This window comes from Oncorhynchus kisutch, linkage group LG10 (assembly GCF_002021735.2).
Source record: "Oncorhynchus kisutch isolate 150728-3 linkage group LG10, Okis_V2, whole genome shotgun sequence".
In the NCBI taxonomy this organism is placed as follows: domain Eukaryota; kingdom Metazoa; phylum Chordata; class Actinopteri; order Salmoniformes; family Salmonidae; genus Oncorhynchus; species Oncorhynchus kisutch.
In genome coordinates this window covers 44,169,394-44,197,279 of record NC_034183.2, presented here as the reverse complement: position 1 = coordinate 44,197,279, position 27,886 = coordinate 44,169,394, and the positions used below count along the sequence as shown (strand labels likewise).

Here is a 27,886-nt window from a genome sequence, read left to right as displayed (position 1 = left end):
AATTCCTCTGGCACCGCGGCCTTGTGAATGTTAACCTGTTTTAAGGTCTTACTCACATCGCCTATGGAGAATGAGATCACACAGTCATATGGAACAGCTGGTGCTCTCTTGCATGGTTCAGTGTTGCTTACCTTGAAGCGAGCATAAAAGTAATTTAGCTTGTCTGGTAGGCTCGGGCAGTTCACGGCTGAGTTTCCCTTTGTAATCTGTGATAGTTTGCAAACCTTGCCACATGCGATGAGTGTCAGAGCCGGCGCAGTAGGATTCGATTTTAGTCCTGTATTGATGCTTTGCCTGTTTTATGGCTGGCGGAGGTCGTAGGGGAATTTTAAAGTGTCCAGAATAGTGTCCTGGTCCTTGAAAGCAGCAGCTCAAGCCTTTAGCTCAGTGAGGATATTGCCTTCTAATTAGGCTTGGGCAGTATCGTACCATCCTTCTCTCATCTGGGGATGTACGGGATTACCGGCATAGCACACAAGGGGGCACCAAAAATCCCCCTTAGGCCTCTATGACCAGAATGCTAACATAATTAGCACAACCTAATAGGGTTATCCCATAGACACTATTAGCTAAATGCTAATGAGCGAAAACAAACTAATTGCAAATACAGGCAAATTCAGCTCATAAAGTTATCCAAGCATAGCTAGTAGCTACCGAATGTCATTTTCAGTGAGTGTGGACATTTCCCCAGCAAAAGTGAACGAGAGAAATTGTGCAAATGAACAAACTTGTGTTGGACCACTTCCTTACTTCGTTTTTGCTTGTAAGCAGGAATCAGGAGGATATAGTTATGGTCAGATTTTCCAAAGGGAGGGCAAGGGAGAGCCTTGCATGCGTTTCTGTGTGTGGAGTAAAGGTGATCTACAATTTTGTCGCCTCTAGTTGTGCAGGTAACATGCTGGTAAAATGTTTGTAAAACGGATTTCAGTTTCACTGCATTAAAATCACCAGCCACGAAAGTGCCACTTCTGGGGGTGTCATTTTACAATTGGCCCTGTGCAGTCTTAGTACCACCATCGGTTTGAGGTGGTAAATAGACAGCTATGATTTTTTTTTTACAAAAACTCTTTGTAAATAGTATGATCCTTAACTTATCATGAGGTATTCTAATTTAGGCAAGCAAAAACTTGAGACTTACTTAACATTAGATTAACATTAGAAATCGCACACCAGCTGTTGTTAACAAAGAGACACACCCCTCCCCCCTCAAGCTGCCGAAAAGCCAGTGAGATGTATATTATCGATGTCCTTGTTCAGCCGTTAAACAGAGAATATTACAGTTCTTTGGTCCTGCTGATAGGATAGTGTTGAACGGAACTCGTCCAGTTTTTTTTTTCACTAACAGAATGGAGGGAAGAGGCGGCTTATTTGCTCGCCAACGTAGTCTCGTCAGGATGCCGGCTCGTCTGCCTCTTTTGTGCCGTCGCTTCCTCTTTCGAATCCTGGGGATTAGGGCCTGGTCTGGAATATGCAGAACGTCCAGAGCTGCGGACTCGTTGAAGGAGAACTTGTCATCCAAATTGAGGTTAGTGATCGAGGCTGTTCTGATTTCCAGAAGCGGCTTTCGGTCATAGGAAATGATAGCGGAGACATTTTGTACAAAAAAAGTTAAGATCAGCATAAAAAAAACACGCAAAAAAGAAGAATTGGTCAGGAGCCCGTAAAACCGCTGCTCTCCACTGCAGCGTCATCTTGTTGGATCAGTGCAGATGAAGAGAAGGACATTAACAGATGAAGTCATAGATGTGATCATAAGGGTTTATCAAGTAGTTGTACCTGACAAAGAAATTATAAAGGTTTTATAGAGTAGTAATTACCTGACGTAGAGCGTTCTTTTCTGGCTGGGCCGTAGAGAGCCAGAGCCTGAGCTGATTCTACTGTTCATCATCTGCTCCCGAAGATCATGAATTTTGGCTTCAAACTGACTGTATTCTGTAAAACAGGGAAAAAGAGGAAATTAATAACAACATGAACATTTGAAAACTGGCAATAGTCTGGAAAATAAGTGAATCTGTTGTACAGAAAGAAGACTGATTCCACTCTGTTCTGCAGAGGAAAGTTACAATGAATAACCAATGGTATTTGGACCCCTGCTCATCAAACATCTCATTCCAAAATCATGGGCATGAATATGGAGTTGGTCCCTCCTTTGCTGCTATAACAGCCTCCTCTCCTCTGGGAAGGCTTTCCACTAGATATTGGAACATTGCTGAGGGGACTTGCTTCCATTCAGCTACAAGAGCATTAGTGAGGTCGGGCACTGATGTTGGGCGATTTGGCCTGGCTCGCAGTTGACGCTCCAATTCATCCCAAAGGTGTTTGGTGGGGTTGAGGTCATGGCTCTGTTCAGGCCAGTCAAGTTCTCCCATACAAATCTTGACAAACCATTTATACATGGACTTTGCCCGTTGAAACACGGAAGGGCCTTCCCCAAACTTTTGCCACAAAGTTGGTAGCACAGAATCGTCTAGAATGTCATTGTATGGGGTAGCATTAAGATTTCCCTTCACTGGAACTAAGGAGCCTAGCCTGAACCATGAAAAATAGCCACAGCCCATTAATCCTCATCCACCAAACCTTACAGTTGGCACTATGCATTGGGGCAGGTAGCGTTCTCCTGGTATCCGCCAAAACCCAGATTCGTCCGTCGGATTGCCAGATGGTGCAGAGTCATTCATCACTCCAGAAAACGTGTTTCCACTGCTCCTGAGTCCAATGGCGACGAACTTTACACTACTCACTCCAGTCGACGCTTGGCATTGCACTTGGTTATCTTAAGCTTTCATTTCATGAAGCTCCCGACGAACAGTTCTTGTGCTGCCGTAGCTTCCAGAGGTAGTTTGGAACCCGGTAGTCCGCGGAAAGACGATTTTTACGCGCTATGCGCTTCAACACTCGGTTCTGTGAGCTTATGTGGCCTATCACCTCATGGCTCAGCTGTTGTTGCTACTAGACTTGTCCACTTATAACAGCACTTACAGTTAACCGAGCAGTTCTAGCAGGGCAGAAATGTAATGAACTGACTTGTTAGAAAGGAGGTATCCTATGATGGTGCCATATTGAAAGTCACTGAGCTCTTCAGTAAGGCCATTTTACTGCCAATGTTTGTCTATGGAGATTGCATGGCTGTGAGATCAATTTTATACACCTGTCAGAAACGGGTGTGGCTGAAATAGTCAAATCCACTCATTTGAAAGGGTTGTTCACATACTTTTGTGTGTATATATATATATATATATATATATATAGTGTATGACTGTTTTGGGTATACAGCAGATCTTATTCTTTTCTCGTGATGAATGCATTACGGCAGAGAGATGTAACTACTGTACTCTGAGTTAAAGGGAGAGAGAGACAGTGGGATGAAGAGAGAAATTACATTTTTGTGAGTATAATGTTTACTGTTAATTTCTGATTTGTTTATTTCACGTTAGTTGATCTATTCCACTGTAAATATGAGAGAATGCAGAAGAGAGCAAGAGAGCGTCCTTGCGTCAACATGCCTGCTGTGCAGAGTAGATATAAAGGGTTTTAGTGTAGTTGCTGTTCTGTGGCTGAGTCTGTGTTCCAGAGAGACTGGCTAAGAGAGAGAGAGAGAGAGAGAGAGAGAGAGAGAGAGAGAGAGAGAGAGAGAGAGAGAAAGGCCACGGGTTATGTCTCTCTGGCTGCAACGTCTGACCAAATCTCTCATCTTTTCTGAGAAGATAAGAGGAATTCTGAGAATAGGAGAGGACTACCAGGAGAGGAGAATAGGAGAGGACTACCAGTAGCTTTTACTCTGGTTAAAACCTGTCTAGGACGGGCGTTCCACCTCAACATTCCGCTGAAAAGGCAGCCGCGAAATATTTTTTTGAAATATGTAACTTTCACACATTAACAAGTCCAATACAGCAAATGAAAGATAAACATCTTGTAAATGGTGTCTGATTTCAAAAATGATTTACAGCGAAAGCACAACATACAGCCATTTTCCCTGTAAAAGATATCAGTCACAAAAAGCAGAAATATAGATAAAATGAATCACTAACCTTTGATGATCTTCAAAAGATGACACTCATAGGACATCATGTTACACAATACATGTATGTTTTGTTCGATAATGTGCATATTTATATCCAAAAATCTCAGTTTACATTGGCGCGTTACGTGCAGTAATGTTTTGATTCCGAAACATCCTGTGAATTTCCCAGAAATACTCATAATAAACATTGATAAAAGATGCAAGTGTTATTCACAGAATTAAAGATGGAGTTATCCTCTATGTAACCGCTGTGCCAGATTTTTTTTTTTTACTTTACGGAAAAAGCATAATCTGAGAACGGCGCTCAGTACCTGCTTATAAACAATTAGACAATTCCGCCATCTTGGAGTCAACATTAGTTAGAAAAACACTATAAATATTCACTTACCTTTGATGATCTTCATCAGAAGGCAGTCCCAGGAATCCCAGTTCGACCACAAATCACTGATTTGTTCCATAAAGCCCATCATTTACCCATTTGTTGTTAGCGTGTCCAGCCCAGTAATCCATCTTCATGGAGGAGCGACCATTTCCTCCATGACAAAAACTCAAAAAGTTCAGTTACAGGTCGTAGAAACAAGTCAAAACATGGCTGCAATCAATCTTTAGGATGTTTTTAAACATATATCATCAATAAGGGTCCACCTGGAGAACTTAATTGTCTGAATAAAAGCTTTGGAACGGGAGCTAACTCTCTCGGGAGCGTGCTTCATGAGACCGAGGCACTCTGTTAGACCACTCACTAAAATAGGTCTCATGAGCCCCTCCTTTATAGTATAATCTTAAAACTAGGATCTAAAGACGGTGACATCTAGTGGAAGCCCTGGGAAGTGCATGCATATCCATAACTATCAGGGATTTGAATAGGCAAGTGTTTTGAAATTCGACTTCTCACTTCCTGTTTGGATTTCTTCTCAGGTTTTTGCTTGCCATATGAGTTCTGTTATACTCACAGACATCATTCAAACAGTTTTAGAAACTTTAGTGTTTTCTATCCGAAATTAATAATAATATGCATATATTAGCATCTGGGACAGAGTAGGAGGCAGTTCAGTTTGGGCAAGCAATTCATCAAAAAGTGACAATGCTGCCCCCTACCCCAACAGACTGAAATCAGTTATCCCATGCAGACATGTCTAGGTGAGAGAGTTATAAACTAATTTAGGGCTTGGTAGAAGTTCTGTAATGCCTTGAGCAAAATCAAAACACATCTATAATAGTTAATTAAGAGCATCATAAGCTCGGCTTCTAGCTCCGAAGCAATTTTGCAGTATTTTGTTTGTGTGTTATTTCTTACATTATTAGCCCAATTTTTTTGTGTGTTATTACACACAGCCGGAAATAACTTTAAGATATCAGATCGGCGGTAACTCACCAGCATTACGACCAGGAATATGACATTCCCGATTTGGATCCTTTGTTCGGGGCAATTGAACTTATTCCAGAGGCTGCTCCAAAACAACGCCGGTGGAGAAGAGGTATTCGGAGTGGACTTCTAGTCCGACTCAGGAGGCGTGCACACCATCCACCTCTTCCGAGTATAATACTCACTAATGTTCAGTTTCTGGATAATAAAGTAGATGAGCTCTGAGCGAGAATCTCCTTCCAGAGAGAAATCAGGGATTGTAACATGGTCTGTTTCACGGAAACATGGATCTCTTGTGATATACTGTCCCCGTCCATACAGCCAGCTGGGTTCTCAGTACATTGCGCAGACAAGAATAAATAACTCTCCGGGAAGAACAAAGGCAGGGGTATATGTTTCATGATTGACTACTCATGGTGTGATTGTGATAACATACAGAAACCCAAGTCCTTTTGTTCACCCGACCAAGAATACCTCACAATAAAAATCCGACCATATTACCTCCAAAGAGAATTCCCTTGGTTATAGTCACAGCTGTGTCTATAACCAAGGCAGAGTTGCAAAGAGAAAGCCATATCGCTTAAAATATTAAGATGGGCAAAATAACACAGACACTGGACAGAGGAACTCTGACTAGAAGGACGGCATCCCGGAGTCGTATTTTCACTGTTGACGTTGAGACTCGTGTTTTGCGGGTACTATTTAATGAAACTGCCAGTTGTGCACCGGGGTCTCCCAAACCTCGTTATATTCTGGTTAGGGCCAGTTTGCGCTGTTCTGTGAAGGGAGTAGTACACAGCGTTGTACGAGAACTTCAGTTTCTTGGCAATTTCTCGCATGGAATAGCCTTCATTTCTCAGAACAAGAATAGACTTGGCTTCTGGCCATTTCAAGCCTGTAATTGAAGCGACAAATGCTGATGCTCCAGATAGCCAACTAGTCTAAAGAAGGCCAGTTTTATTGCCTCTTTAAGGTGGACAACAGTTTTTAGCTGTGCAAACATTATTGCAAAAGTGTTTTCTAATGATCAATTAGCCTTTTAAAATGATAAACTTGGATTACAACGTGCACAACGTGCCATTGGAACACAGGAGAGATGGTTGCTGATAATGGGCACCTGTACGCCTATGTTCATATTACATTAAAAAGCAGCTGCTTCCAGCTACAATAGTAATTTACAACATTAACAATGTCTACACTTTATTTCTGATTAAATTTATGTAATTTTAATTGACAAAAACAAGGACATTTCTAAGTGACCCCAAACGTTTAAATGGTTGTGTATATACAATTGAAGTCAGAGGTTTACATGCACCTACACTTACATGCACCAAATACATTTAAACTCGGATTTTCACAATTCCTGACATTTAATCCTCGTAAAAATTCCCTTTTAGGTCAGTTAGGATCACCACTTTATTTTAAGAATGTGAAATGTCTGAATAATAGTAGAAAATTAATTATTTTAGCATTCTTTTCTTTCATCACATTCCCAGTGGGTCAAAAGTTGACACACTCAATTAGTATTTGGTAACATTGCCTTTAAGTTGTTTAACTTGGGTCAAATGTTTCAGGTAGGCTTCCACAAGCTTCCCACAAAAAGTTGGGTGAATTTTGGCCCATTCTTACTGAGAGAGCTGGTGTAACTGAGTCAGGTTTGTAGGCCTCCTTGCTTGCACACGTTTTTCAGTTCTGCCCACAAATTTTCTATAGGATTGAGGTCAGGGCTTTGTGATGGCCACTCCAATACCTTGACTTTATTGTCCTTAAGCCCTTTTCCCACAACTTTGGAAGTATGCTTGGGGTCATTGTCCATTTGCAAGACCCATTTGCGACCAAGCTTTAACTTCCTGACTGGTGTCTTGAGATGTTTCTTCAATATATCCACATAATTTCTCCTCCCTCATGATGCCATCTACTTTGTGAAGTGCACCAGTCCATCCTGCAGCAAAGCACCCCCACAACATGATGCCGCCGCCCCCGTGCTTCACAGTTGGGATGGTGTTCTTCGGCTTGCAAGCATCCCTCTTTTTCCTCCAAACATAACGATCGTCATTATGGTCAAACGGTTATATTTTTGTTTCATCAGACTAGAAGACATTTCTCCAAAAAGTACGATATTTGTCCCCAGCAGGAAAGACTGAGCTGTCAAACATTGCAGAGACAGTCCAGCATCAAGAGGACTGACCGCGCGCCTACTCCGACTACGCCAGAGAGCTAGGACTTGGAGTTCGCTCTGGAGTTCCGGACCATCGTGGTCTCCACAGGATGGAACAAGGTGGCCCTGGCCACCATGTTCTGCAGCGGACTGCGGGAAGAGGCACAGCTGGAGTTAGCCTGCCGTGATGACAACCTGTCACTTGACCAGCTCATCAGCATGTCGATTCGTTTGGACAACCTCATGCGGTCCCGACGAAGACCTGTGCGGAATCCGGAGCCCATGGCTACACCTGCTCCATGGCCAGAGCTGATGGAGGTGGGCTCTGCACGTTTGCCTGAGGCAGAGCATAGGAAAAGGAGGAATCTGGGCCTCTGCTCCTATTGTGGAGAAAGGGGTCATTTCTCCTTGACCTGCCCTCTATCCACTAATAGGCGAGGAGGTGACAAGCCAGGGAATTATCCTGCTCCAACCCAGGTAGGATGCAAGATTTTCCCTCCTTTTTCTGTCAACTCAACCAGTGTGTTTTCCCATTTAAATACCCTAGCCCCTCACTTCCGTTAGCTCTGATTCCGGAGCTGCCGGGAATCTTTTAGATAGCGCACTGTTCACTGCATTACACATTCCTTTGGTTCCCCTACAGTCACCCATTCCGGTACGAGTCCTGGATAATCATCCAATAGGGACAGAGCTCGTACATCACATCACTGTTCCTGTTTCTCTGCTGACCCATGACACTCATTTAGAATAGATCACCTTTTGATTATAGACACCCCCACGCACCCTGTTGTTTTAGGTCTCCCCTGGTTGAGTTGGCACAACCCTGTTATTTCCTGGTCAAAGGGGAGATAGCTGGGTTGTCGAAGGAGTGTCAGGGGTGGTGTCTCGTGGTGTCTGTCAACACCCTCAAGTGGAGTTACCGGAGAAATACCAGGATCTGCACTGGGTTTTCTCTAAGACCCAGGCTACACGCCTGACTCCTCATCGCCCCTGGGACTGTGCCATTGACCTGCGGTCTGACGCAGCCCTCCCAAGAGGACACGTCTATCCCCTCTCCTATGTGGAGATCGAGGCCATGGAGACTTACGCACAGGAGAGCCTTCAACAGGGTTTTATCTTCCCCTTTTTGTCACCAGCCTCCTCAAGCTTCTTTTTTGTTATTGATTATCGAACTCTGAATAAAGCCACCGTTAATTTCAGCTATCCTTCACCCCTCATCCCAACAGTTATCAAATAAATGCACGGGCGCAGTACTTCACGAAACTGGACTTGAGGAGCGCCTACAATCTGGTTCGCATCTGTGCAGGTGACAAATTGAAAATGGCCTTTTCCACAACCACGGGCCATTACGGGTAACTTGTAATGCCTTTTGGCCTGTCTAATGCCAGAAATACTCATAATAAACATTGATAAAACATTGATAAAAGATGCAAGTGTTATTCACAGAATTAAAGATGGAGTTATCCTCTATGTAACCGCTGTGCCAGATTATTTTTTTTTCACTTTACGGAAAAAGCATAATCTGAGAACGGCGCTCAGTACCTGCTTATAAACAATTAGACAATTCCGCCATCTTGGAGTCAACATTAGTTAGAAAAACACTATAAATATTCACTTACCTTTGATGATCTTCATCAGAAGGCAGTCCCAGGAATCCCAGTTCGACCACAAATCACTGATTTGTTCCATAAAGCCCATCATTTACCCATTTGTTGTTAGCGTGTCCAGCCCAGTAATCCATCTTCATGGAGGAGCGACCATTTCCTCCATGACAAAAACTCAAAAAGTTCAGTTACAGGTCGTAGAAACAAGTCAAAACATGGCTGCAATCAATCTTTAGGATGTTTTTAAACATATATCATCAATAAGGGTCCACCTGGAGAACTTAATTGTCTGAATAAAAGCTTTGGAACGGGAGCTAACTCTCTCGGGAGCGTGCTTCATGAGACCGAGGCACTCTGTTAGACCACTCACTAAAATAGGTCTCATGAGCCCCTCCTTTATAGTATAATCTTAAAACTAGGATCTAAAGACGGTGACATCTAGTGGAAGCCCTGGGAAGTGCATGCATATCCATAACTATCAGGGATTTGAATAGGCAAGTGTTTTGAAATTCGACTTCTCACTTCCTGTTTGGATTTCTTCTCAGGTTTTTGCTTGCCATATGAGTTCTGTTATACTCACAGACATCATTCAAACAGTTTTAGAAACTTTAGTGTTTTCTATCCGAAATTAATAATAATATGCATATATTAGCATCTGGGACAGAGTAGGAGGCAGTTCAGTTTGGGCAAGCAATTCATCAAAAAGTGACAATGCTGCCCCCTACCCCAACAGACTGAAATCAGTTATCCCATGCAGACATGTCTAGGTGAGAGAGTTATAAACTAATTTAGGGCTTGGTAGAAGTTCTGTAATGCCTTGAGCAAAATCAAAACACATCTATAATAGTTAATTAAGAGCATCATAAGCTCGGCTTCTAGCTCCGAAGCAATTTTGCAGTATTTTGTTTGTGTGTTATTTCTTACATTATTAGCCCAATTTTTTTGTGTGTTATTACACACAGCCGGAAATAACTTTAAGATATCAGATCGGCGGTAACTCACCAGCATTACGACCAGGAATATGACATTCCCGATTTGGATCCTTTGTTCGGGGCAATTGAACTTATTCCAGAGGCTGCTCCAAAACAACGCCGGTGGAGAAGAGGTATTCGGAGTGGACTTCTAGTCCGACTCAGGAGGCGTGCACACCATCCACCTCTTCCGAGTATAATACTCACTAATGTTCAGTTTCTGGATAATAAAGTAGATGAGCTCTGAGCGAGAATCTCCTTCCAGAGAGAAATCAGGGATTGTAACATGGTCTGTTTCACGGAAACATGGATCTCTTGTGATATACTGTCCCCGTCCATACAGCCAGCTGGGTTCTCAGTACATTGCGCAGACAAGAATAAATAACTCTCCGGGAAGAACAAAGGCAGGGGTATATGTTTCATGATTGACTACTCATGGTGTGATTGTGATAACATACAGAAACCCAAGTCCTTTTGTTCACCCGACCAAGAATACCTCACAATAAAAATCCGACCATATTACCTCCAAAGAGAATTCCCTTGGTTATAGTCACAGCTGTGTCTATAACCAAGGCAGAGTTGCAAAGAGAAAGCCATATCGCTTAAAATATTAAGATGGGCAAAATAACACAGACACTGGACAGAGGAACTCTGACTAGAAGGACGGCATCCCGGAGTCGTATTTTCACTGTTGACGTTGAGACTCGTGTTTTGCGGGTACTATTTAATGAAACTGCCAGTTGTGCACCGGGGTCTCCCAAACCTCGTTATATTCTGGTTAGGGCCAGTTTGCGCTGTTCTGTGAAGGGAGTAGTACACAGCGTTGTACGAGAACTTCAGTTTCTTGGCAATTTCTCGCATGGAATAGCCTTCATTTCTCAGAACAAGAATAGACTTGGCTTCTGGCCATTTCAAGCCTGTAATTGAAGCGACAAATGCTGATGCTCCAGATAGCCAACTAGTCTAAAGAAGGCCAGTTTTATTGCCTCTTTAAGGTGGACAACAGTTTTTAGCTGTGCAAACATTATTGCAAAAGTGTTTTCTAATGATCAATTAGCCTTTTAAAATGATAAACTTGGATTACAACGTGCACAACGTGCCATTGGAACACAGGAGAGATGGTTGCTGATAATGGGCACCTGTACGCCTATGTTCATATTACATTAAAAAGCAGCTGCTTCCAGCTACAATAGTAATTTACAACATTAACAATGTCTACACTTTATTTCTGATTAAATTTATGTAATTTTAATTGACAAAAACAAGGACATTTCTAAGTGACCCCAAACGTTTAAATGGTTGTGTATATACAATTGAAGTCGGAGGTTTACATGCACCTACACTTACATGCACCAAATACATTTAAACTCGGATTTTCACAATTCCTGACATTTAATCCTCGTAAAAATTCCCTTTTAGGTCAGTTAGGATCACCACTTTATTTTAAGAATGTGAAATGTCTGAATAATAGTAGAAAATTAATTATTTTAGCATTCTTTTCTTTCATCACATTCCCAGTGGGTCAAAAGTTGACACACTCAATTAGTATTTGGTAACATTGCCTTTAAGTTGTTTAACTTGGGTCAAATGTTTCAGGTAGGCTTCCACAAGCTTCCCACAAAAAGTTGGGTGAATTTTGGCCCATTCTTACTGAGAGAGCTGGTGTAACTGAGTCAGGTTTGTAGGCCTCCTTGCTTGCACACGTTTTTCAGTTCTGCCCACAAATTTTCTATAGGATTGAGGTCAGGGCTTTGTGATGGCCACTCCAATACCTTGACTTTATTGTCCTTAAGCCCTTTTCCCACAACTTTGGAAGTATGCTTGGGGTCATTGTCCATTTGCAAGACCCATTTGCGACCAAGCTTTAACTTCCTGACTGGTGTCTTGAGATGTTTCTTCAATATATCCACATAATTTCTCCTCCCTCATGATGCCATCTACTTTGTGAAGTGCACCAGTCCATCCTGCAGCAAAGCACCCCCACAACATGATGCCGCCGCCCCCGTGCTTCACAGTTGGGATGGTGTTCTTCGGCTTGCAAGCATCCCTCTTTTTCCTCCAAACATAACGATCGTCATTATGGTCAAACGGTTATATTTTTGTTTCATCAGACTAGAAGACATTTCTCCAAAAAGTACGATATTTGTCCCCATGTGCAGTTGTTAACCATAGTCTGGCTTTTTTTATGATGATTTTGGAGCAGTGGCTTCTTCCTTGCTGAGCTGCCTTTCAGGTTTTGTCGATAATAGGACTTGTATTTATATCCACAGTAAAACTCTTGTACCTGTTTCCTCCAGCATCTTCACAAGGTCCTTTGCTGTTGTTCTGGGATTGATTTGCACTTTTCGCACCAAAGTACGTGCGTCTCTTGGAGACAGAACGCGTCTCCTTCCTGAGCAGTATGACGGATGAGCGATCCCATGGTGTTTATACTTGCGTACTATTGTTAGTACAGATGAACCTGGTACCTTCAGGCGTTTGGAAATTGCTCCCAAGGACGAACCAGACTTGCGGAGGTCTACAATTGTATTATCTGAGGTCTTGGGCGATTTCTTTTGATTTTCCCATGATGTCAAGCAAAGAGGCAAAGAGCTGGAAGGTAGGCTTTGAAATACATCCGCAGGTTCACCTCCAATTAACTCAAATGATGTCAATTAGCCTATCAGACGCTTCTAAAGCCATGACTTTTTCTGGAATTTTCTAAGCTGTTTAAAGTCACAGTCAACTTAGTTTATGTAAACTTCTGACCCACTAGAATTGTGATATACTGAATTTTAAGTGAATAATCTATCTGTAAACAATTGTTGGAAAAATTACTTTTATTGTGCACTTGTTTTACGGGTCTCGTCCCATGTATTATTTAGAAGTTTACATCTCGCTCTTTTGTTTGGGTGGAGAACATAAAACCTCCTATTACGTATTCCTGTGCCTGTCTCCAATCATTATACAATGTGACAGAATACCGGACCCACTAAATGCAGACAGCAGGAAAGACTGAGCTGTCAAACATTGCAGAGACAGTCCAGCATCAAGAGGACTGACCGCGCGCCTACTCCGACTACGCCAGAGAGCTAGGACTTGGAGTTCGCTCTGGAGTTCCGGACCATCGTGGTCTCCACAGGATGGAACGAGGTGGCCCTGGCCACCATGTTCTGCAGCGGACTGCGGGAAGAGGCACAGCTGGAGTTAGCCTGCCGTGATGACAACCTGTCACTTGACCAGCTCATCAGCATGTCGATTCGTTTGGACAACCTCATGCGGTCCCGACGAAGACCTGTGCGGAATCCGGAGCCCATGGCTACACCTGCTCCATGGCCAGAGCTGATGGAGGTGGGCTCTGCACGTTTGCCTGAGGCAGAGCATAGGAAAAGGAGGAATCTGGGCCTCTGCTCCTATTGTGGAGAAAGGGGTCATTTCTCCTTGACCTGCCCTCTATCCACTAATAGGCGAGGAGGTGACAAGCCAGGGAATTATCCTGCTCCAACCCAGGTAGGATGCAAGATTTTCCCTCCTTTTTCTGTCAACTCAACCAGTGTGTTTTCCCATTTAAATACCCTAGCCCCTCACTTCCGTTAGCTCTGATTCCGGAGCTGCCGGGAATCTTTTAGATAGCGCACTGTTCACTGCATTACACATTCCTTTGGTTCCCCTACAGTCACCCATTCCGGTACGAGTCCTGGATAATCATCCAATAGGGACAGAGCTCGTACATCACATCACTGTTCCTGTTTCTCTGCTGACCCATGACACTCATTTAGAATAGATCACCTTTTGATTATAGACACCCCCACGCACCCTGTTGTTTTAGGTCTCCCCTGGTTGAGTTGGCACAACCCTGTTATTTCCTGGTCAAAGGGGAGATAGCTGGGTTGTCGAAGGAGTGTCAGGGGTGGTGTCTCGTGGTGTCTGTCAACACCCTCAAGTGGAGTTACCGGAGAAATACCAGGATCTGCACTGGGTTTTCTCTAAGACCCAGGCTACACGCCTGACTCCTCATCGCCCCTGGGACTGTGCCATTGACCTGCGGTCTGACGCAGCCCTCCCAAGAGGACACGTCTATCCCCTCTCCTATGTGGAGATCGAGGCCATGGAGACTTACGCACAGGAGAGCCTTCAACAGGGTTTTATCTTCCCCTTTTTGTCACCAGCCTCCTCAAGCTTCTTTTTTGTTATTGATTATCGAACTCTGAATAAAGCCACCGTTAATTTCAGCTATCCTTCACCCCTCATCCCAACAGTTATCAAATAAATGCACGGGCGCAGTACTTCACGAAACTGGACTTGAGGAGCGCCTACAATCTGGTTCGCATCTGTGCAGGTGACAAATTGAAAATGGCCTTCTAATGCGCCATCAGACTTCCAGGCCTTTAACGAAGTGTTTCGGGACATGCTGGGACGGGGCGTAGTGTTTTATATAGACAACATTTTGCTCTATTCTGCTGACTGTGCCCAGCATGTCTTCTTTGTCAGGTCTGTGCTGGGAAGACTGTTGGAGCATGATCTGTATGTCAAACAAGAGAAGTGTTTGTTTTTCCAGCGGTCCGTGTCCTTTTTGGGCTACCTCATATCCACGGAGGGAGTGGAGATGGAGGAGCAACGCTTCAGTGCAGTCAGGTCATGGCCCATCCCCAACTCTGTGAAAGCAGTCCAGCGACTCCTGGGGTTCGCCAAGGGCGGACACCCTGTCTCACCTCCATGACGTCCTGTATCATCGCGCCAGTGGTGTGGGAAGTGGACCCCGACATCATGCAAGCTTTGCATATGGAACCCGCACCTGCACAGTGTCCGGAGAACCACGCCTACGTGCCCATGGGTGTGCGGGACCGCCTCCTCACCTGGGCGCCTGTGTCGAGTCATCCTGGGATAGGCCGTACCATCGCCTGCCTGACAGAGAAGTACTGGTGACCAAACTTGGCGAGGGACATCCGTGTTTACATCTCTTCCTGCTCCATCTTTGCCCAGTCTAAAACACCCATACACCTCCCTTATGGAAAGCTCCTTCCCCTGCCGGTTTCATAATGACCCTGGTCTCACCACTTGGTGGACTTTGTCACTGACCTTCCTCCCTCCAAGGGTAACACCACCGTTCTCGTAGTTGTGGACCAGTTTTCCAAAGCTTGTCGCCTCCTTCCTCGTGCCCTGGCACCTTGGCATCCGAGGCGGATGAGGCCCCTGCGGTAGACGAGTGGTTTCGTCGGCACAGAGGAGACCTAGAATGCTGTGCACACTCATCTCCAGTGGGCCATGCGTCGGCTCTTCACCCGGAACCTAACCCTCCACCTGCCCTGCCGGACGCTGAGCCCGCGGTTATTATGGGTTGTTTAAAGTCCTGAGGAGAGTTAATGAGATAACGTACCATTTGCAACTCTCTGCTGATTACCGCATTAACCCGACTTTTCATGCGTCTCTCCTCAGGCCAGTGGTGCCTGGTCCCCTCGCTGAGGCTGGACCCAGTGTTGCCCTGCCTCCTCCTCTGGACATCAAGGGAGGTCCAGCGTACTCGGTCCATGAAGTCCAGGATTTGAGGTGTCGAGCGGGGTTGTCTCCAGTACCTTATCGACTGGGAGGGGTACAGCCCAGAGGAGCAGTGCTGGGTTTCTGCGGTTAACATCCTGGACGCTTCGCTGACCAGGGATTTTCAGCTTTGTCCCCGAGGTGTCCCGCTGGTGGTGCAGCGCGTCGGGGGGGAGGTACTGTCACGGATCCCCAAGGTATTGCTTCCTATTCCGTTAACCAGCTCCGGAGGTCTACATCATCGAACTGGATTCATTACCACCAACCCCAGACTGTCTTGTCTCATTACGCACGCTTCCCATTCCGCCTGATTAGTATGAATATATGTAAGTGCCCTCTGTTCCCCATTCTCCTTGTCGGTTATTGTTATTGTTATCATGTCCGTTGGTCGTGTGAGTACCTGTGCTATTGTATCGGCTTTCATGCTACGTGTTATTGTGCACTTGTTTTACGTGTTTCGTCCCGTGTATTATTTAGAGGTTTTACACGTTGCTCTTTTGTTTGGGTGTTGAACATTTTAAAAAACTATTACGTATTCCTGCGCCTGTCTCCAATCACTATACAATGTGACTACATGTGCACAGGTAGAGATTACATTTGGGACAACATATAGCTTAATAGAACGAAATATGGCATAACCCTCAACCGTTGCAATGACCAAACCCTACAAATATACCTAGGTAGGCAGATAGTACCTAGCTACAGCCAGAAATGTTTCTAGTAAAGCCAGTTTATCAGTTTTAGAAATGTAAAAACTGTAAATTGTTGTATTGTTTGTCCTCACTGTTAGTAAACTTAGCAAGCTAGTTTTCTGAATAGCCAATAATTGTTATTCACAACTGTTAGGCATCATGCAAGATAGGACTCCAATCATTTTTGCTAGCTACCTGAGGTAGCAAACATAAAAATGTATATATTTCCCCCCACAATATCGGTTTCAGTAGATAAACTAAAAGCTAGCCAGCTAGGTGGCTTGCATGAAAAATAACTCACCAAGCTACTGTATTTGCCTGCATCTTCGTGCTGGCATTTGCTGTAGATGAGCTTCTTTTTAAATCCAATGCTGATTTGAATCCTCTTGGCTTTACAGTGCCCAAGGAAAGTATTCAGACCCTTGACTTTTACTACATTTTGTTCCGTTACACCCTAATTCTAAAATGTATCAAATAAAATAAAAAACTCAGCAATCTACATACAATACCCTATAATGACAAGGCAAAACAGTTTGTTTTACATTTTAGCAAATATATAAATATTAAAAACCGAAATAATTTATTTACGTAAGTATTAGGATCCTTTTCTATGAGACAGGTGTGTCCTGTTTCCATTGATCATCAACAAGTTTCTACAATTTGATTGGAGTTAACCTGTGGTAAATGCAATTGATTGAACATGATTTGGAAAGGCACACACCTGTCTATACAAGGTCCCACAGTTGACAGTGCATGTCAGAGCAAAACCCAAGCCATGAGGTTGAAGGAATTGTCTGTAGAGCTCCGAGATAGGATTGGGTCGAGACACAGATCTGGGGAAGGGTACCAAAACATTTTTACAGCACTGAAGGTCCCTAAGAACACAGTGGCCTCCATCATTCTTAAATTGAAGAAATTTGGAAACACCAAGGCTCTTCCAAGAGTTGGTCACCCAGCCAAACTGAGCAATCGGGGAAGAAGGGCTTGGTCAGGGAAGTGACCAAGAAACCGATGGTCACTCTGACAGAGTTCCAGTGTTCCTCTGTGGAGATGGGGGAAACTTCCAGAAGGAAAACTATCTCTGCAGCACTTCACCAATCGGGCCACTCCTCTGTAAAAGGCACATGACAGCCCGGTTGGAGTTTGCCAAAAGGCACCTCAAGACTCTCAGACCATGAGAAACAAGATTCTCTGGTCTGATGAAATTGAAATTGAACCCTTTGACCTGAATGCCAAGTGTCACGTCTGGAGGAAACTTTGCACCATCACTACAGCAAAGCATGGTGGTGGCAGCATCATGCTGTGGGGTTGTTTTTCCAGCTACAGGGACTGGAAGACTAGTCATGATCCAGACAAAGATGAACGGAGCAAAGTACAAAGAGATCATTGATGAAAATCTACTCAAGAGCGCTCAGAACCTCAGACTGGGGTGAAGGTTCACCTTCCAAAAGGACAACGACCCCAAGCACAAATACAGGTGTGCCAAGCTTGTAGCGCCATACCCAAGAAGACTCGATGCTGTAATCGCTGCCAAAGGTGCTTCAACAAAGTACTGAGTAAAGTGTCTGAATACTAGTTTTTTCATTTGTAATACATTTGCAAAAATGTAAAAACAATGGTTTTCGCTTTGTCATTATGGGGTATTGTGTGTAGATTGATGGAAGGAAAATAGGAGGAAAATATTTTTTTAAATACATTTTAGAATAAGACTGTAAAGTAACAAAATGTGGAAAAAGTCAAGGGGTCTGAATACTTTCCTAAGGCACTGTATACCGAACTTGTGGTGATGAGAGGAATCATTTGAAGCCATTGTGGTCTGGTCAGTTCTTTCAGTTTTGACCAGAGGAATGTGTGTTTTGTCTGCATCCCTTTCAAAAAAAGCCCATCTTAGTCTTTCTGAAACTGGAAAAAGTGTGTCACATTGTATTTAGCAATGAATCTGCCGATAGGAAAATCGCTGAAAGACGTCCAATGACTCTATCAAACAAGAACAACCACGTCTACACACAACAAAAAGGTATAGTGTGATCGGTATAACATAGAGGCTTTGCAAAATGCCACAAAACAGGAATATATCCATTTATTTTAAGCCCCCCCCCCCCAAAAAAAAACTGGAAGTTGTCATAGGGTGCATCGCTCTGCCCAGTCCGGCCCTCTTTGTGGCCACATATGTGTGAAACACATCTCACTGACCTAGAAATCCCACAGACGTAATTTCCAAGGTTACAAATCTATTACCGTGGCTTGTTTCCTAGCCGTCTTCAGTGCAGTAATATTTTAAACAGCTGTCAAGAGAAACGCCCTGGATTATTACAGCAACAAACATTAAAACATAGGAGGCAGAAAAACACTTACTCTAAAAATCCTTCCTAGATTATATAAAAGGTTCACACACACACACACACACACACACACACACACACACACACACACACACACACACACACACACACACACACACACACACACACACACACACACACACACACACACACACACACACACACAGGCAGTTGTGTTAAAAGGTGAAACTAAGGCGAGCACAACCCCCCCTAAAACCCTATGGGGCAAATCCAGTTTGAAACAACAGTCACATAGAAACACCAGAAGAGGGAGAATTCTGGTGAATTCCTAACAAGTCTTAAAAATGCCTTTTTCGAAACAGAAAACTGCTGTGTTGCGTGCTAAAGCATGTGTGTTTGTCTCCTCTCTCTTCTCAGACATAGCGGCAGGCAGCAGAAAGGAGCTGAGCAGAGCACTTTGCTGTCTGTGCGTAGCCGTGTACCGTATCGTACTACCCATCCCCAAGCCATTACTGTACACAGAATCTAATTAAGGCTGAGTAATCCAATCGTACTGGGGCTCCACACACACACACACACACACACACACACACACACACACACACACACACACACACACACACACACACACACACACACACACACACACACACACACACACACACACACACACACACAGAAGGAATCAAGCTGTCCAATGTACTATGTCTATTGTTTTATCTCTGAAAGACAAGGCTGTACTTACATGCTGAGGAATAGCTTCTCACCGGTGAGAGCGAAAGAGTGAAAATACTGTTTTTCTCTCTGGATTAGCGCCTGGTCGCTACTCTCTGAGTGTGTGTTCCAGTGCCGGCGTGTGAGTGTGTGGTAGTGAAGACGAGCTCTCTCTGCGTCTGCTCCACGTTGGCTCCCGTGCATGTGTGTGTCTGTGTAGAGATACTACGCTCTGTCTGTCTTCCAGCTTTTGTCAGCCAGGACTAAAAACCAACAGATGCTAACACACTCTCCCACCTCCTCTTTTTCTCCCACTGCATTTCTCCCTCTCTCCATCCCCCTATCACTCCTGCGCTCACCCCTCCCCCTTGTGCAAGGCAACTTGCTTCAGGGCTGACATAGTCATAGCAGCCCTCTGCCCTGTGCATTCGGAAAGTATTCAGACCCCTTCCCTGTTTCCACATTTTGTTACGTTCCAGCCTTATTCTAAAATGTATTAAATTGTTTATTTTCCTCATCAATTTACACACAATAACCCATAATGACAAAACGAAAATAGGTTTTTAGAAATGTTTTGCAAATGTATAAAAAACTTGATATATATATATATATATATATATATATATCAAACCAAATCAAAATGTATTTGTCACATGCGCCGAATACAACAGCTAGACCTTACAGTGAAATGCTTACTTACAAGCCCTTAACCAACAATGCAGATTTAAGAAAAATAATTAAAGAGCAGCAGTAAAATAACAATAGCAAAGGCTATGTACAGGGGGTACCGTTACAGAGTCAATGTGCGGGGACACCGGTTAGTAGAGTAGCAGCAGTGTAAAAGGGGGGGGGGGAAGCAAATAGTCTGGGTAGCCATTTGATTAGATGTTCAGGAGTCTTATGGCTTGGGGGTAGAAGCTGTTTAGAAGCCTCTTGGACCTAGACTTGGTGCTCCGGTACCGCTTGCCATGCGTTAGCAGAGAGAACAGTCTATGCCTAGGGTGGCTGGAGTCTTTGACAATTTTTAGGGCCTTCCTCTGACACCGCCTGGTATAGAGGTCCTGGATGGCAGGAAGCTTGGCCCCAGTGATGTACTGGAACGTACGCACTACCCTTTGCAGTGCCTTGCGGACGGAAGACGAGAAGTTGCCATGGCAGTGACGCAACCAGTCGACGGTGCAGCTGTAGAACCTTTTGAGGATCTGAGGACCCATGCCAAATCTTTTCAGTCTCCTGAGGGGGAATAGGTTTTGTCGTGCCATCTTCACAACTGTCTTGGTGTGATTGGACCATGTTAGTTTGTTGGTGATGTGGACACCAAGGAACTTGAAACTCTCAACCTGTCGATGAGAACGGGGGCGTGCTCGGTCCTCCTTTTCCTCTAGTCCACAATCATCTCCTTTGTCCTTATCACGTTGAGGAAGAGGTTGTTTTCCTGGCACCACACGGCCAGGTTTCTGACCTCCTCCCTACAGAATGTCTTGTCGGTGATCAGGCCATTGACACTGTTGTGTCTTCTGCAAACTTAATGACAGTGTTGAAGTCATGCCTGTCCATGCAGTCATGAGTGAACAGGGAGTTCAGGAGAGGACTGAGCATGCACGCCTGAGGGGTCCCTGTGTTTAAGATCAGCATGGTGGATGTGTTGTTACTTACCCTTACCACCTGGGGGCAGCCTGTCAGGAAGTCCAGGATCCAGTTTCAGAGGGAGGTGTTTAGTCACAGGGTTTTAGCTTAGTGATGAGCTTTGACGGCACTATGGTGTTGAACACAGAGCTGTAGTCAATGAATAGCATTCTCACATACAGTTGAAGTCGGAAGATTACATACACCTTAGCCAAATACATTTAAACTCAGTTGTTCAAAATTCCTGACATTTAATCCTCGTAAAAACTCCCTGTCTTAGGTCAGTTAGAATCACCACTTTATTTTAAGAATGTGAAATGTCTGAATAATAGTAGAGAGAATGATTTCATATTTTATTTCTTTCATCACATTCCCAGTGGGTCAGAAGTTTACACGCTCAATTATAATTTGGTAGCATTGCCTTTAAATTGTTTAACTTGGGTCAAATGTTTCAGGTAGGCTTCCACAAGCTTCCCACAATAAATTGGGGGAATTTTGGCCCATTCCTCCTCACAGAGCTGGTCAGGTTTGTAGGCCTCCTTGCTCGCACATGCTTTCCAGTTCTGCCCACACATTTTCTATAGGACTGAGGTCAGGGCTTTGTGATGGCCACTCCAATACCTTGACTTTGTTGTCCTTAAGCCATTTTGCCACAACTTTGAAAGTATGTTTGGGGTCATTGTCCATTTGGAAGACCCATTTGCGACCAAGCTTTATCTTCCTGACTGATGTCTTGAGATGTTGCTTCAATATATCCACATAATTGTCCCTTCTCATGACGCCATCTATTTTGTGAAGTGCACCAGTCCCTCCTGCAGCAAAGCACCCTCACAACATGATGTTGCCACCCCCGTGCTTCACAGTTGGGATGGTGCTCTTCGGCTTGCAAGCATCCCCCTTTTTCCTCCAAACATAACGATGGTCATTATGGCCGAACAGTTCTATTTTTGTTTCATCAGACCAGAGGACATTTCTCCAAAAAGTACGATCTTTGTCCCCATGTGCAGTTGCAACCCGTAGTGTGGCTTTTTTATGGTGGTTTTGGAGCAGTGGCTTCTACCTTGCTGAGCGGCCTTTCAGGTTACGTCAATATTGGACTCGTTTTACTGTGGATATAGATGCGTTTGTATCTGTTTCCTCCAGCATTTTCACAAGGTCATTGGCTGTTGTTCTGGGATTTATATGCACTTTCGCACCAAAGTATGTCCATCTCTTGGAGACAGAACGCGTCTCCTTCCTGAGTGGAATGACGGCTGCGTGGTCCAATGGTGTTTATACTTGCGTACTATTATTAGTACAGATGAATGTGTTACCTTCAGGCATTTGGAAATTGCTCCCAAAGATGAACCAGACTTGCGGAGGTCTACAATTTTTTCTGAGGTCTTGGCTGATTTCTTTTGATTTTCCCATGATGTCAAGCAAAGAGGCACTGAGTTTGAAGGTAGGCCTTGAAATATATCCATAGGTACACCTCCAATTGATTCAAATGATGTCAATTAGCCTATCAGATGCTTCTAAAGCTATGACATCATTTTCTGTAACTTTCCAAGCTGTTTAAAGGCAAAGTCAACTTAGTTTAGGTAAACGTCTGACCCACTGGAATTGTGATACAGTGAATTATAAGTGTCCAATTGTTGGAAAAACTACTTGTGTCATCTACAAAGTAGATGTCATAACGGACATGCCAAAACTATAGTTTGTTAACTAGAAATGTATGGAGTGGTTGAAAAACAAGTTCAAAGGACCCCAACCTAAGTGTATGTAAAATTCTGACTTCAACTTTAGGTGTTCCTTTTGTCCAGGTGAGAATGGGCAGTGTGGAGTGCAATAGAGATTACATCATCTGTGGATCTGTTGGGGTGATATGCAAATTGGAGTGAGTCTAGGGTTTCTGTGATAATGTTATTGATGTGAGCCATGACCAGCCTTTCAAAGCATTTGATGGCTACAGACTTGAGTGCTACGGGTCAGTAGTCATTTAGGCAGGTTATGTTAGTGTTCTTGAAACATGTTGGTATTACAGACTCAGACAGGGAGAGGTTGAAAATGTCAGTGAAGACACTTGCCAGTTGGTCAGTGCATGCTCTGAGTACACGTCCTGGTTATCCGTCTGGTCCTGCAGCCTTGTGAATGTTGACCCGTTTAAATTTCTTACTCACATCGGCTACGGAGAGTGTGATCACACAGTCGTCCAGAACAGCTGATGCTCGCATGCATGTTTCAGTGTTTCTTGCCTCGAAGCGAGCATAGAAGTAATTTAGCTCGTCTGGTAGGCTTGTGTCACTTGGCAGCTCTTGGCTGTACTTCCCTTTGTAGTCTGTAATAGTTTGCAAGCCCTGCCACATCCAAAGAGTTGGAGCCGCTGTGGCACGATTCGACCTTAGTCCTGTATTGATGCTTAGCCTGTTTGATAGTTCGCTGGAGGGCATAGCGGGATTTCTTGTAAGCTCGGGGGTTATAGTCCCGGCTCCTTAAAAGCAGCAGCTTTTTCCCTTTAGCGCAGTGCGGATGTTGCCTGTAATTCATGGCTTCTGGTTGGGGTATGTACGTACAGTCACTGTGGGGACGAAGTCATCAATGCACTTATTGATGTAGCCAGTGACTGATGTGTTATACTCCTCAATGACAGCAGAAGAATTCCGGAACATATTCCAGTCTGTGCTAGCAAAACAGTCCTGGAGCTTAGCATCTTCTTCACTATCCAAGATGGCGTAGCAGTCAGACGTATTTGTCCTTTGTCTTGTCGTGTCCCATGTGTATATATATTTTTATTCGCATATCTTTTTATATTTTTCTAAACCCTTACTTCAAAATACTCTCCTGCAACACGCCTCACCCAATGTGGTGTGGACCTGCTTTTTCTCTAACGTATTTTTCTTTGCCTCTTACTGGAATCTCTCCAACATAAACTAGCCAGCTAACTTGCCAGCTGACCTCTAGCTCGGAAAGCTCTCGCCAGTTTGTACAACACGATTCAACCAGAGCATACCGGACCTATTTTTCTCTCCATATCCCCGGATTCCTATCGCAAGCTCTGAACCTTCTCACCTTCCGACCTTCGCAGCTAACGTCCCCTGAATGCTAGCTGTCCAGAGCACAACGGACTGTCACAGGAAAGGAAGACCCAGAGTTACCTCTGCTGCAGAGGATAAGTTCATTAGAGTTCCAGCCTCAGAAATTGCATCCCAAATAAAAGCTTCAGAGTTCAAGTAACAGACACATCTCAACATCAACTGTTCAGAGGAGACTGCGTGAATCAGGGCTTCATGGTCGATCTGCTGCAAATAAACGACTACCAATAAGAAGAAATTACTTGCTTGGGCCAAGAAACATGAGCAATGGATATTACAGACCGTTGGAAATCTGTCCTTTGGTCTGATGAGTCCAAATTTGAGATTTTTGGTTCCAACCTCCGTGTCTTTCTGAGATGCAGAGTAGGTGAACGGTTGATCTCTGCATGTTTGCTTCCCACCGTGAAGCATGGAGGAGGAGGTGTGATGGTGCTTTGTTGGTGACACTGTCTGAATTATTAAGAATTCAAGGCACACTTAACCAGCATGGCTGCCAAAGCGTTCTGCAGCAATACGCCATCCCATCTGGTTTGCGCTCAGTGGGACTACCATTTGTTTTTCAACAGGACAATGATCCAACACACCTCCAGGCTGTGTAAGGGCTATTTGACCAAGAAGGAGAGTGATGGAGTGCTGCATCAGATGACCTGGCCTCCACAATCATCCAACCTCAACCCAATTGAGATGGTTTGGGATGAGTTGGACCACAGAGTGAAGGAAAAGCAGTCAACAAGTGCTCAGCATGTGGGAACTCATTCAAGACTGTTGGAAAAGCATTCCAGGTGAAGCTGGATGAGAGAATGTCAAGATTGTGCAAAGCTGTCGTCAAGGTACAGGGTGGGTACTTTGAAGAATCTAAAATAGATTTTGATTTGTTTTAACACTTTTTTGCTTACTACATGACTCCATATGTGTTATGTCATAGTTTTGATGTCTTCACTATTATTCTACAATGTAGAAATTTTTTATAAAGAAAACCCCTTGAATGAGTAGCTGTGTCCAAAGTTTTGACTGGTACTGCGTATATATATAATATATATATTTATTTAGTATATTTAATTATTTATTTTTTGGGAGGTGCGTCTCGTCTTGATATCATCATTCATTTTTTGTCATAGTTATTGTTGACCAAATTAACACTGGCGCACACACACATGCTTGCGTGCGCACACACACAAAGAGAAACGGATCATATCACTTCCACCTTACCTGCCACCCTAGACCCATTTCAATTTGCTTACCACCCCAATAGATCCACAGATGATGCAATCGCCACCACACTGCACACTGCCCTGTCCCATCTGGACAAGTGGCTTACCTATATGTAAGAATGCTGATTATAGCTCAGCATTCAACACCATAGTACCCTCCAAGCTCATCATCAAGCTTGAGGCCCTGGGTCTGAACCCCGCCCTGTGCAACTGGGTCCTGGACTTCCTGACGGGTCGCCCCCAGGTGGTGAAGGTAAGGAAACAACACCTCCCCTCCGCTGATCTTCAACACTGGGGCCCCACAAGGGTGCGTGCTCAGCCCCCTCCTGTACTCCCTGTTCACCCATGACTGCATGGCCAAGCACGCCTCCAACTCAATCATCAAGTCTGCAGACGACACAACAGTAGTAGGTTTGATTACCAACAACGATGAGACAGCCTACAGGGAGGAGGTGAGGGCTCTGGGAGTATTGTGCCAGGATAATAACCTCTCACAACGTCAGCAAAACTAAGGATATGATCGTGGAATTCAGGAAACAGCAGAGGGACCACCCACCTATCTTCATTGATGGGACCGCAGTGGAGAAGGTGGAAAGCTTCAAGTTCCTCGGCATACACATCACAGACAAACTGAAATGGTCCACCCACACAGACAGTGTGGTGAAGAAGGCGCAACAGCGATTCATCAACCTCCAGAGGCTAAAGAAATTTGGCTTAACACCTAAAACCCTCATAAACTTTTACAGATGAACAATTGAGAGCATCCTGTCAGGCCTTATCACCGCCTGGTATGGCAAATGCACCACCCAAAACCGCAAAGCTCTCCAGAGGGTGGAGCGGTGTGCCCAACGCATTACCGGGGGCAAACATCCCGCCCTCCTGGACACCTACAGCACCCGATGCCATAGGAAGGCCCAAAAAATCGTCAAGGACATCAACCACCCGAGCCACTGCCTGTTCACCTCGCTATCATCCAGAAGGCGAGGTCAGTACAGGTGCATCAAAGCTGGAATCGAAAGACTGAAAAACAGCTTCTATCTCAAGGCCATCAGACTACTGAACAGCCATCACTAACACATCAGAGGCGGCTGCCTATAGACCTAGATTAGGAATCACTGGCCATTTTTTTTAAATGGACTACTAGCCATTTGAATAATGTCTCCGTATCTTGCATTACTCATCTCATATGTATAAACTGCACTCCACACAATCTAAGGTATCTTAGTCACTTTTAAATTGTGTTTACATATTGCATCACCCATTTCATATGTACTATATACTGTATTGTACTCTATACTACACTACTGACTGTAAAACAGCCATCTCCAGCACATCAGAGGCTGCTGCCTATAGATTAGGAATCACTGGCCACTTTAAGGAAATGAAACACTAGCCACTTTAATAATGTCTCCGTATCTTGCATTACTCATCTCATGTGTGTAAACTGTACTCTATACTATTCTACGGTATTTTAGTCCAATGCCGCTCTGACATATATGTATATATATTCTTAATCCATTTCTTACTTAGATTTATGTGCATTTTGGGTATATGTTGTGAAAATGTTAAATATTACTTGTTAGATATTACTGCACTGTCAGAGCTAGAAGCACAAGCATTTTTGCTACAACCGCGATAACATCTGCTAAACACATGGATGTGACCAATACAATTTGATTTGACACACACACACCGTTAATTATGTAGAAGGGTATTGGTTGTTCCGGAGCCCAGCTCTGCCCCCCTGTGCTCCTGCCCCAGTTTGGGTCTGGGTCCCTGCCTTGGCACACTGGCCCCACACTGGCAGCCTCCATCTCACATACACAGATGGTGCTCTCTCTCTCTCCAATCTGACACTGACATGCCAATGCTGCAATTTACAGTCATCACTATCACATAACATGGTTCAGAATAGTAATACAAGTCATGGGTGTATGAAGAATTTCCATTCTAAGAATTTTGAGTTTTGCAATTATTGATGTCAATTTTAAAGTGTTAAAATTAATAAAAATGTTGATGACAGTAGTATAATAAACAAAATAAAATATATATTTTCATTAAAGTGATACTTCAAGATTTTTTAAATTACAACCTTGAATGTGTGTGTGTGTGTGTGTTTTTGTTCTGTAGTAGGTTGGGATAGGAAGATCTAATCTTACTCAGATTACAGTCAAAGTGAGTGAGAGAAAGAGAGAAGAGGAGAGAAGGAATAGAAGGTTGAAGCTAATGAATAGTACTATAGTATGTGTTTAAAGTCCTTCCCCACCACACATTAACAGGGAAGATGGAAGGCTATCCTGACAAAACAACTCATACTTAATGTCTTCCAGGTTAGGCTGACAATAGTTTGGATCAATGGTTTTATAGATACTATGATCTGGTTCCAATCCCTCCTTGTCTACAAACACCACAAACTGACAGACAATCTAAAATCTCCCTCTCATGGACATTGTTACAGAAAATCTACTGCATAAATCATGCTGCAGTGCATACCGAGTTTTATGGTATTTTTTGCACAGTTCAATGTTGTTGTTTTTGTGAAGGAAGTGTCACCCATTTGGATAAATGGGCAGCTCAGTCTTAAACAAGATCGTGCAGTAACAATATTACTCTCTGGGGGAAAGCTTTTACGCCA

General features: G+C 43.9%; 1 protein-coding gene across 1 annotated transcript in view; it reads right to left on the bottom strand.

The window, feature by feature from the left end:
* The window catches only part of LOC109897228 (discs large homolog 1-like protein), a 221,195-nt gene that overhangs the window by 29,481 nt on the left and 163,828 nt on the right, over nt 1-27,886 (bottom strand). Inside the window, exon 12 of the mRNA XM_031833735.1 lies at nt 1,818-1,932. Within this exon, the coding sequence (XP_031689595.1) occupies nt 1,818-1,932 (115 nt within the window). The remainder of the gene's footprint in view (nt 1-1,817; nt 1,933-27,886) is intronic.